This window comes from Chelonoidis abingdonii, chromosome 8 (assembly GCF_003597395.2).
Source record: "Chelonoidis abingdonii isolate Lonesome George chromosome 8, CheloAbing_2.0, whole genome shotgun sequence".
Classification (NCBI taxonomy): Eukaryota; Metazoa; Chordata; order Testudines; family Testudinidae; genus Chelonoidis; species Chelonoidis abingdonii.
The window spans coordinates 37,492,559-37,504,980 of NC_133776.1; the positions used below are offsets into that span (position 1 = coordinate 37,492,559).

General features: G+C 43.4%; 1 protein-coding gene across 1 annotated transcript; it reads left to right on the forward strand.

Moving 5' to 3' along the window:
* Window positions 1-528: 528 nt before the first annotated feature.
* CCDC195 (coiled-coil domain containing 195) lies at window positions 529-12,296 on the forward strand. Its single transcript, XM_032777901.2, has 3 exons — window positions 529-793; window positions 2,620-2,875; window positions 12,049-12,296. The coding sequence occupies exons 1-3, from the start codon at window positions 529-531 to the stop codon at window positions 12,179-12,181; spliced, it is 654 nt and encodes a 217-aa protein (XP_032633792.2). The 3' UTR covers window positions 12,182-12,296.
* The last annotated feature ends 126 nt before the right edge of the window (window positions 12,297-12,422 follow it).

The window sequence follows — 12,422 nt, forward strand, 5'->3', positions numbered from 1 at the left end:
AATAAATAATTCACCACGTGGCAGTAAAGAGATTAATTGTTTTGATGCACAGACAAACCCCTCCTGTGTGTATCTGAAGCATTCAGTGGCCCTTAGAAACCAGATGAGGAAACAGATCTCCAGGGTCCTACTGGAGAAACACCCCTGTCTTGGGGGAAAACTTAAAGTGATGGCTTGAAGTAAGTGGAAGGGAAAGGAATCTTGTTTGGATCTTACCCATAAGTTTTTCTAATAATGCTGCAATATGGAAATGTAATTGACTTGCGTAAAAGTAAATGACAAAATGAAAAGCTCAGTCATGAAAAATGAAACCCTGAATGAATAAATCATTTGGGCTCTCTGAAGAGTTTGAGAGCTTAATCCAAGCTCTCCTGGTGGTGAAAGATGGCAAAGAGGGATCCTATTGTTCACATGTATTTAAGTACAGGATGAGCCTGCCACACTGGATTAATGGTTCCTCCTCTGTACAAGCAGCTGTTGCCTTAGCTGCCTGGGGAGGAGCTGGGGACCTGCTGCAGGGAGAGGGTCATGGAGAGAAACACGCAGCTCATGCGGGTCATCCGGGAAATGCGCTCTGAGATCAACAAGCTGGAAAGAGAAAATAGGGCCCTTCGGGTAGAACTGAAATTCAGCGGACAGAGGGCAGCTAACTGGGAGGAAGGAGCAAGTGGAGAACATGGACATGAGGAAGCCAGAAGCCTCACTGGTTCAGGGGAAGAGAGGGTCACTTCTCCAGTGGCCCTGCGTAGGAATGTCTCAGCCAGCTCGGCTCTGGCATTGCAGGAACAGAAAGGTACTGAAGAGTCACGATTACTATTGATATTATTACTTTGCACTTAGCTTTCATTCAAGGATCACAAAGTTCTGCAGTTATTTACCTACAGATATTGGCAATCTGCCATTGTTATGTACTTTGCCAACGTGGGTGAAACCCTCTGGCCTTCATCAAGACCCCGGTCTAGCAAAGCACTTAAACATGGCCTTAACTTTGAGCCCTTCAGTGACTGCCCAAGTACTCAATGTCAAGCACTTGGTTAAGTGCTTTGCTGGATCAGGGCCCACTGAATAGCTCCACTGTCTTTGAGTAAGATTTGGCCTAATATTGTGCTTTCTCTGGGGAAGGCTCTGTCTGTGTGGTATTTATTAGTTCCGTGTCTAGTACAATGGGGCCCTTACCCCTGACTGGGGTTCTTAGGCACAATAGGATTAACAATATATGCAGTGAATCTGACTCTGACCTCACTTACCCACTGACAAATCAGGTATAACTCCACTGAAGCCAGTGTAAAAAATCAGTGTGAGGTTAGAATCGTGCCCAATATGTGTTATGCTTGATATGTTCTGTGTGCAACTGAATGCAAGAGGGAGAGAATGACAATAAGAACACTTCATCCTGTCTCATTTCATCAGAAAAGAGCCCAAATATGCCTGATTCTCTTTATCTATAGTAGTCTTACTGATGTCAGTGTGTGAGTTAACTCACCTGTGTGACTTAATTGAGCAGGATTTACTGCAAAAGACGGTACATTTGCTGACATACAAATACGTAGAACTGGATACTGTACACATTTACGCTTGGGTTTGCAGGAGCAGGTCCTTGTACAAAAATATCTAATTAAGGCCTATCATCTTTTTATTATATATTTGCACAGTACTTAGCCCAGTGGGTCCCTAATCCATGACTGGGTATAGATAAATAATAATAATTGTGTCACCACATTCTCCACATGACCCCTTTCAGAGGTCGCAGTCCAGCAGGGTTTGTTTACCACCTGACGGGCTAAGATCCAGGCCCATGATGAAGCTCCCCTAGAGAGCACAGGTTTAAGTTAGGAAGAACATATATAAAAATAATATAAGGAGATAAATTGATGGAAAGGTGTGGTGTAGATGGTGGGATCAAAGGATATTAATGTGTTTAAGTACAACTGGTGACTGAATGGAACTGAATAACTTAAGATCTGATCCAAAGCCCATTGAACTCAATGAAAGACTCCTAAGTATATAAAAGGGCTTTGGATCAGGCCCTTAAAAGGGTACATATTTGGGAAAGAGCTTGGGAATAGCTAACTGCTCTTTCAGGGGCTTGAATTGGTGAGCAAGAAGTTTTCCAGCTACCCTGCTTCCCCACATCTATATTTCTTGAAGGCAGGGAGTGTTTTCAAAGAAGTGTGTGTTTAACCCCTTTGGTCCCCCTCAAATATTGTTAATGTTGAAAATAAAATCTTAAACTTTGTTAATAAAATTTACACACAATCAGATGGCATCATCATTCCAAACATCAGGGCTCAGGGCCTGCTCTTGTGCTTAAACAGCTGTGTATCTCTGGGCCAGATTCTGAACCCCATACTCCTACTGATGGCCAGTTACTCATATGAGTAGTCCTACTGACTCCAGTAGTCCCAGCGACCCAGCAATAGCACAAATAGCACATAACTCTCCATGATCAAGTGCTCCTAACTGCAACTTCTGCTTAGGAAAATCTTCCTCAAATACATATTTTTTTTATCATGCAGGACTTAATCATTTTGCTATTGGTTTTTAGTTTCCATATGTTAAAAGACTATGAAGCAGGTGCGGGTATTTGATTTTAACTCTGATTCTGTATCTGCTACACAGGTATGATTGTTAGGCGTTATTCCATTTCTTCCTCTGTGCAATCTTTTTCTGGACACAAACACCACAAAGCTGAGAAGAGACATCCAAGTAACAGAATCCTGGAGGTGCAGGGAATTGTCAAACCACCAGCAGGCTCCTCAGTGATGCAACTAACCAATGAAGAAGAAAAAGGATCTGCAAAAATTCCAGCCAATTGCTTCTCCAGCAATAATTCTAGCAAAAGGAGATCTTTTCAAGAGCATGTTTATAAGTGCAAGTAGGTAATATTTACCTTTAAACAGGGTGACCAGATGTCCCATTTTTAAAGGGACAGTCCTGTTTTTTGGTGACTTTTTCTTATTTAGGCACCTATTACCCTCCAACCCCTGTCCAGTTTTTTCACAGTTGCTATCTGGTAACTCTACCTTTAAAGTATAGGTAGCTTAGCAGTGTTACCTCCACTTGATTTGATAATAAATGTGGGTATTTCTTTGAATTCAAAGTTCTTTATTCTGGGGATAATTTGTGAAATGCATGTGAGGCACAGGGGGAAATTCTGTAACAGATAAGGGGCCTAGGCCGTTCTCAGTGAGGTCAATGGCAACACTCCTATTGGTTTCAATGCAGGACTGCCCGCCTAACTAAAAATACAAATTGCAAATAAAAAAAAAGGTGACATTTTGGCACCATTGAAATCAATGGGAGTTTTGTAGTTCTGACAAGATAAGCCACATTTTTCTATTTCAATGAAAAGCTTAAGGAAATTTTTTAAAACTTTATAATATTATACTTCCCTGTCATGTGAAGCATTATAGGTTGACTTTGCACCTTAAGAAGACTACTCGTACACTTTGCTAGGTACTAAATGAACTATAATTGCTCAGAAACAAGTCTTGGGTGTCACTATCCACTGCTCAGTGAAAACCACTCCAATATAAGGCAGCAATCAAAAATGTACACAAAAGGAGTTAGGATAGCTCAAGAGTACAATAAAAAATAATACTGGAAATATTATAATGTCATTATATAAATGCATTCAGCTAGAATAACATGTTCAGTTCTGGTCATCCTATGCTAAAAAGAATTAATAGTAGAACTAAGAGTCTGGAGGTGAGTAACAAAAATACCTACCAGCACAGAAAGCCTTGTGTATGAAAGGCTGAAAAAGTCTGGTGGTAAAATATACAAAGTGCATAAGTCCCATTTTAAAATGTCACTTAAGGCCAATTTTTTAAAGGTATTTATGTACTGTGACGGGGCAAGGCCTGATGGCTATAGAAAAGTAGTGGGAGATAGAGATATTAGCTCTAGGTTAAACAAATCCCTGGTACCAGGATAAGTAAATGGTAGCTGCTCCAGGTCAGTTAAAGCAGCAGAGAATCCTGTGGCACCTTATAGACTAACAGACGTTTTGGAGCGTGAGCTTTCGTGGGTGAATACCCACTTCGTCAGACGCAGGTATGGGAAATTCCAGAGCAGTAGTATATTGCTAGCACAGCAAGCTAAATACGATTCGTTCAATCAGAGTAGCCCTTTCTGAGCATAGGTGAAAACCAAGGAGGAGAAACTGTTCTAACACAGTTTTGTTTAGTCCAAGCGATGTGGTCAAATTTGCATGAAACGAAACTCAGCAGTTTCCTTTTTGAAGTGGTCCTGAGTTTTTTCTGGCAGAGGCCACCTAAGTCTGCTATAGTTGGCCAGGGAGTTGAAGTGCTCTCCTACAGTTTTGATATGCCATTCCTGATATCATTTGCTGTTCCATTTATCCTTTTCGGTGACTGTCCAGTCTTGCACGATACATAGCAGAGGCAATTGCTGCATTATCGAAGGGCGTAATAGTACATTGTTGGGACGGCATGGGTAGAAACAGTGATGGTATGGTGCATTGGTAGTCCTGTAGTGGTGTCACTGTGTAGATATGTGGCAGATTGGCAATCAAGGTTTGCATGGATTGGTTCCGACGGAGAGTTACATGGTGCGGGTGACATGCTGCTGAAATACGTTCAGTGGCAGGTTGTCTGTGGCAAGGATTGCCTCCCCCCAAAGGCCTGTGAAATTGGATCATTCCAGATGGGTGTAATTCCCTATGACGCGTTGGAGGGTTACTGGCTGGTATGTGATGGCCAGAGTGAGTCCTGTGTTCTTTCTTGGTGTCTGCTAGTAGGAGGCTTACTGGGACATGTTTGGCTCGTTGATCGTCCTAATCCTTCGTGATTGTGTTGAGATCTTGTGGAGATTTGTAGCGATGTCTCTGTCTGGAGGTTAAGCGAATTGCGTTACCTGGCTTGCTGTAGACAATCGGATTGTAGTGCCGGATGGAAGTTCTGGAGCATAAGTAGGCATACGTTGAGTAGGTTCGTATATAGGGTGTATTGGACCATGCACTAGTTACCTGGGGTGTCTAGAAAGTGATGCCATCTGTATGCACCGCATGGCCCCACAATACACAATATTTTGTAGACCTGATGCACAGCTCTCAGCTCTCACCATCCCGCCCTCTTTCTACCTCCGTACATTGATTACATCTTCCCTCACGACCATGGAAGGAGACCCAGAAACATGTTACCAACATTTCAACAACTTCCACCCCACCATCAAACCTACACCTGGACAATCTACATGGAGGTCCAAATTTCTAAACACCACGTGCAAATTAAGTTATGGTACATTACACCACCTATATCGAAAACCTACCACCCTATCGCTGCCTTCAGCCTCCAGCTTCCATCCCGCACATCACACGATCCATGTCTACACCAGCACTGAGTACAACCGCATCTTGTCTAACCCTCAGACAAGACCAACGCCTACAAAATCTCCACACAGCATTCTCAACTACCAATACCCGCCGAAAATTAGAAACAATCACACACCAACGTCTCCAGAAGCCTCCTACTGCAACAAACCCAAAAAAACAACAGGACTCCACTGGCATCACATACAGCCCCCAGCTAAAACCCCTCCAACGCGTCGATCAGGATCTTACACCCATCCTGGACAATGATCCCACCTTCACAGCCTTGGTGCAGGCCAATCCTTGCCCACAGACAACCTGCACTGAAACGTATTCCCACCAGCAACTCACCTAGTACTCTACCTCAGAACCAAATCCAGCAACAAACCTCGATGCCAACTCTCCCACTATCTACACCAGTGACACCATCACAGGACCTAACCAGATCAGCCATACCATCACTGGTTCATTCACCTGCATGTCCACCATTAATATACGCCTTCATATGCCAGCAATCCCCTCTCGATGTACATCGCCAAACATGACAGTCTCTACGGAAAAGGATAAATGGACAAACTCAATATCAGAATGGCAATAGACAAAACCTTAGGAGAGCATTTCAACCTCCCTGGCCACACTATACAGACCTAAGTGGCCATCCGCAGCAAAAAAACTCAGAACCAGACTTCAAAGAAAACTGCTGAGCTTCATTCATCTGCAAATTTGACACCATCAGCGCTGACTAACAAAGACTTGATTTGCATTCAGAAACCTATCTCCTCCCTTGTTTTCACACCTCTACTCTATAACAGGCCTCATCCTCCCTATGAACTAACCTCGTTATCTCTAGCTTGTTGCTAGCATATATATACCTCCCCTGGAAATTCCACTCTGCGTCTGACGAGATTGGTATTCACCCACGAAAACTCACGCTCCAAACGTCTGTTAGTCTATAAGGTGCCACAGATTCTCGCTGCTTACAGATCCAGTAAATGCTTTCCCCTCTGATCCAGGTCAGTAAGACACCTGGGGCCTAGCTCTTTTACAAGGCTGGAGATTGCTAGTTTTGGACACCTGAAGCCAACGGGTGGCTGAACTAGCTAAAAGCTCCAGTTGAGTCAGGTGGCTTTGCATATGTAGAGCTGTGAGAAGTTGTCTTGGAGAATAGCTGTATACACATACTAGTGTACATAGAAGGTAAGGCCCTGATGGTTAAGTGAGAGCTGACGGAAGTGGAGCTGTCTGGGAAGTAGCCCAGACATGTACATGTCTGTTGCTAAATCAAGCTACCATAGTCTATTAGGGCCTGGCTGGACCAGAAATAGAGGAGGCCAGCTCCCCCTCCCCCACTTTTGCCCCCTGATTAATCACTGAACTGAAGACACAACTGTGCAAGGGAGGATCGCTTCTCCTCACCTCCCTTGCTGGCTTATGATGAAAATGGCTCAGTAGACTGTGACCCTTGTCTCTAGAGAGAGAAGGGTTAAGGGGAGGGTCACAGTGAGCCTCTGAGGCTAGCGAAATCCATCAGGAAATGCAGGACCCATGGAGACAAGGACAGAGCTTTGTCACAGTACCTAAAGATGCACCTAGGCACCTATGGGATTTTCAAAAGTGCCTAGGCGTCTCCCATTGATTTCAGCCTAAGTCTTACTGAAAGTCAGTTGTGACTTAGGCTCTTGTCAGTGGGACTTTTAAGTGTTTCTGAACTGTTCACCCTGTGGCTGTTTAGTTTAGAGAGGATATGAATACGTGGGTACATGAAAGAGGTGCACAAAACAACGAATGGCATAGAGAAGATATTTACCCTTTCTCATAATCCAAGAAAAAGGGAACATTTGATGAAAGTGAAAAGGTAAAAGATGAACAATATATACTTCTTAACAAATGCTTTGGGGTCCATGGTTGAAAATTGCTATATAACTAATTGTTAGTCAAAGTAGTAGTACTGACTATTTTATTACTGCTTTGGAGAACATAGGAACTTCTATACCAGCTCAGAGCAATGGTCCATCTAGTATAGTATCCTACCTCTGATCAGTAACCCATGCTGACTATTTCAAAAGAAGTCACAGGAAACAATTGGGTTGTAGGATGGGAAACGGAGTCCACAAGTCCACCCAATTTAGGCTTAATCAATTTTTAGCCTTTATTTATAAATATTCTGACAAAGTTACTGTCACTTATCATTTCTGATCATATACATATGACAGACAATAAGATAAGACGGAACAGGTAGGGGCCCAAGTTAATGGATTCCAGGGGATAGTGAGGATCTCTACTTCATAATGGTCAATTCTATCTCTGGGCCAGCGTTCTCCAGTTTGGGCTCTTGTCCATTTGGTTTGTATACATTAATTTGTCCTTTTATGTCATCTATCATTCCACATACCCACTTACAAATTTACCAAAACTTTCATAGTTTGTTTTTCATTCTCCATTCTATGTTGTTACAAATCATCAACACAACTCAATTATCCTTTTACCATGCAGCATACATTGCCATGAACTAGTAACTTTAAACTAACAAAATTTAGCTTCATTTTTACCATTCAGCACTTGTCCATCTTTTCGTATCATAGTTCAGTACACATGTAGCATCCTGAAGTACTTTTTTTATGTGAATAGCAAATTTATGAGGAACAATGTGCCCTAAGGTCAGCATATAATTATTTTTTCCAAACATATATTTTTGGGGATTTTTGCTCAAAGTTAGCACATATGTTTGTAAATTATTAGAAAGCACCGTCAGCAATTTTGCCCGTTGCATTTTGAGGGGCTTATTCAGGTAGGCCTAAGTCTTTAACTGTACCTCCAAAATAATTGTGGAATACCTTAACTTATGAGGAAGTTTCTTCACAACTCCCATTAGTTTGGTGATTGGCTTATGCCCTGAATCACAAAGCTTTGTCACTTTTTTTTTTTTTAATGTTTTTGCCATGATTGTAGACGTTCCCACTACCCATGTAAATGTCTAATACTTTCTGTAATCCTAGTACACTCATAGTATCAATGATATTGTGTGGCAATGAGTTCCACAAGCTAATTATGCATAATTTTTGCAAGCTATTTCATTCATTGATCATCATGGGGGTTTCTTGCACTTTCCTCTGAAAGTATGGTCAGAGACAAGATGCTGGACTGGGGAGGACTAGACTTTGTCTTATCTGGTGTGGCAATTTCTTAAAGTCATTGTAAAAATTAATAATACTGTGACTAAACTTTAATATTTGGCATGTAAATAGTGCTTTTGATCTACAGATCTCAATCAGTACTGGAAAATAGACATTTTACAAAGCAAATATGATAGGTTACTGTAAGAAAGCAAAAGACTCATTGGAAGATGTTTTATTGATTCTCATGGCTCTTGGATTTATAGCAAAACTACGAAGTATACAAAAGCCTGTTTAGAATCATTCCAGGTGCCATTCTGCATGCACGCATGTGCAGATTTTCCACTGACTTGCAGCAAAGTGCCACACATGGAGCAGGTTATAAAAATGGTTCCCTTTATTAAACTGCAGAAGCAAACCTTGACTTGAGGTCCAATCCCATATGCACACTGCTCCAAAGTGTGTGGGGAAGGACAGAGCAGGAAGAGAAGGCTGTATCATGCTAAAGAACGGTGCGGTCTGCATACTGTCCTGCACTCCAGAGATTGGGGGAGTGATTGTACATCCTGTGGTACAAACTGTGATCAAGCAGCATCTGGGTCAATGCATCTACACAGCATCCCATATTCAGGGCAGTGCCTAAATGGCACAGTCCCTAGCCCTTAGCATTCATCTTGCCATGATATATGTATTTTCCATCTGTGTACAAATTACAGGAAGGGGGTTAATACACAAGTTGAAAGATCACTCTAGCTTACAAGTAATAGCCATGTGCTTTATACACCTGGAAATAGCTATTTGCATAATGCAATATAGCTTGTATGATCAAAATTACTCTTTAACTCATGTAAAAGCAGCAAAGAGTCCTGTGGCACCTTATAGACTAACAGAAGTTTTGGAGCATGAGCTTTCGTGGGTGAATACCCACTTCGTCGGACGAATGTCATGCATCCAACGAAGTGGGTATTCACCCGTGAAAGATCATGCTCCAAAACTTCTGTCTATAAGGTGCCACAGGACTCTTTGCTGCTTTTACAGATCCAGACTAACACGGCTACCCCTCTGATCTTTAACTCATAAAATTGACCTGAGTGCAGAAGGCTCACATGAGACCTTTTGCACCACTTAAAGGTGATGTAAGCCCTTAGGGTAACATTCAGGTCTATGCATAGGGCTCACACAATGACTATAACCACATAAGTCCTATTTTGAAGACTTAAGTAAGACTTAAGAGGTTCATAGGTGTGGATGGTATCCTCCTCCATAGAGATGAATTTCATCCATAATGCAAGGCTTTGGTTGAATTTAAGTAGAGTAAAGGGAGTTGTTCAGGACGTCTGCTCTGGGGCATATTTTATCCTACAATAACTACTGGAGAAAAAACATTTTACGGTTTTCATTATTTTCTTTTCTTCTGTTACCTTGAAGGACAGATGAAAGGTGGCATTTGCAGCAAAGGACTGGGGGATGGGGAGAGAGATAACTTGATCATTTATTCTCCAGATCTCTGATTTCTGAACATTTGAAGGGGTATGTTTTAATTTCTACCGGGTGTGATACTGGATGGCCAGAGGGCAGCAGGAGAGGGTTAGAAGGGAGCCTTATTCCCTGTAAGAGGAATGAAGTTTGCTATAGATTAACTAGAGCACCTGACACCAATTAGAGCACCTGCAGTCAATCACATGATAAAAACCCCTGCTTCAATCAGACAGTGTGGGAGTTGGAGCAGAAATAATTGGTGTTGGAGCAGAGAACAGTTTGAAGGGAAGCAGAGGACAGTTTGGAGAAGTGCTGTGGTGGGCTAAGAAGTCCTAACCCTAGGTAGGGGCACCTGCTTGTGCGAGGGAGGGGCGGAACCCACAAGCTGAAGGGCAGGAGAGGGAAGTACCAGGGGAAGGAACGTCAGTTCAAGTGGTTCATCACTATCCCGGAGCCCCTGGGCTGGGACGCTGAAGTAGAGGGTGGGCCAGGTCCCTCCCTCTCCCACTAGAACAGTAGTGGGGGCAATTAATTCCAAATTTAGGGGCAAGAAATTGACCCTGACCCCCCAAAGAAGAGAGATACGAAACCATCAATAAGTGCCAGCAATTTGCACCACACATGGTGTCAGCCGTGGATTTGTCCACTGGGGACTTAAAGCAGGGTTGGCCAAAACCTCTCATCCTTAAGATGGACGACGTGGTCAAGCCCTAATACAAGCCCCGCGGCCAGCAGGAGGCTACCGGACCAAGCAACCGCTCAACAGGAGGCGACTCGGATGCAGCAGGAGACTAATCATCTTGTTGATGAGTCAGGCGCCCAGGACTGGGCCTGCTGAAGACCTGGTGAACCAGATGAAGGCCCTTTGGAACTGAACTGCAACTGTGAAGGGACTCGAACCATACAGGCAGCCATAGTCTACGAAAACGACATGGGAGGATGATGTGGAGGCATACCCCTGCTTTGAAAGAGCAGCTCTGCGGGAGGCCTGGCCCAGGGAGATCAGTGGTCTGGTTCCTCGCCCCCATTCCTGTGTGGGGAGGCCCAGAAGGTTGTCTACGATATGCCGCAGAGACTGCTGCACATTACCCCCAGCTGAAGGCAGAGATCCTGGCCAGATCCAGAGTAACGATGGATTGCAAGTCCAGAGTTCCATGAGTGGCAGTAATATGGAGTACAAAACTCCGATCACATTGTTTGACCTGATCCACCTGACAACACGTGTGGCAATTGCCAAGCACTATTTATTGATGGGTCTCGCACTTTCTCTTCTTTGAGGGGGGGTTCAGGGCGGCCATTTTCTGCCTAAATTGGAATATTATTGCCGCTACTAGTGCTCTAGGAGGGGGAGTGGAGAGGGAGGGACCTGGCCACCCTTACATCAGGTCCGGCCCAGGGGCCCTGAGGACAGCGTGACAACGTTGAACTGATGTTTCCTTCCCTGGGACTTCCTTTCCTGCCCTCAGCTTGTGGAGGTTCTGCTCCCTCTGCACAAGCCAGGTGCCCTTACTAGGGTCTAGGACTTCTTAGCCCACCACAGCACTTCTCCAAACTGTCCTCTGCTTCCCTTCAAACTGTTCTCTGCTCCAACACCAATTATTTCTGCTCCAACTCCCACACTGTCTGACTGAAGCAGGGGTTTTTATCATGTGACTGACTGCAGGTGCTCTAATTGGTGTCAGGTGCTCTAGTTAATCTATAGCAAACTTCATTCCTCTTACAGGGAATAAGGCTCCCTTCTAACCCTCTCCTGCTGCCCTCTGGCCCTGCTGTATCACACGGGTATTCACTTGTGTGAACAAAATTGAGGATGCACGATGTAGTTGGAAGTTCAATCTGTCTGTGTACCTTAAAACATTTTATACCTGTCTGCACGCTTTCAGTAGCTGGACCTTTCTGTGCACAAGTGTACGACCATTGAAAGAGTATGCAGATATATGAACACACACAGGTATGAGGAGCACACACCTGACAGATGATGCAGTCATTTGTTCACTAAGTCTGTATGCCATTTTGTAGACATACAAGTGGTACGTAGCCTTGGGGAATCTTCCCTTTTCTCACTGTTTTCTGCACACCCTGTACATTCACAGTGACTCATAATTCTTTCTCATTTTCCTCTAGGGGTAAAGTAAAGGAAGTTAGGTTCTTGTTACCAATGGACATGTCATCTTATTCCGAAAATCAAGGGTCTTTCAAATGCTCACAAAATCAGGACACAAAACAGTTAAGCACCATTATTGAAAAGGATATCTGAGCTGGTGAATTTTTAAAGGCACATTGATTCTTGAAATAAACTAGCCTTAAATGATAGCTGTGTGTCAGGTTATGTTTCTGCAAAGTGCTTTGGCAGGATGCCTTCAGAGACTCACTAAGACTATGTTCCAGGTCACTGACCTTTTCTTTAGGAAGGAAATGGAAGCCATGACAAAACCTGTCAGAAGCCTGTATACTATGTTGAAACCCTTTGGTAAGATATATACCACCACCAAGTATAT

Coding starts and splice junctions, on each gene's coding strand:
- CCDC195 (XM_032777901.2), top strand. CDS start 529: ATGGAGAGAAACACGCAGCTCATGCGGGTCATCCGGGAAATGCGCTCT. Junction 794..2,619: donor GGCATTGCAGGAACAGAAAG/GTACTGAAGAGT, acceptor TCTGCTACACAG/GTATGATTGTTAGGCGTTAT. Junction 2,876..12,048: donor GAGCATGTTTATAAGTGCAA/GTAGGTAATATT, acceptor ATTTTCCTCTAG/GGGTAAAGTAAAGGAAGTTA.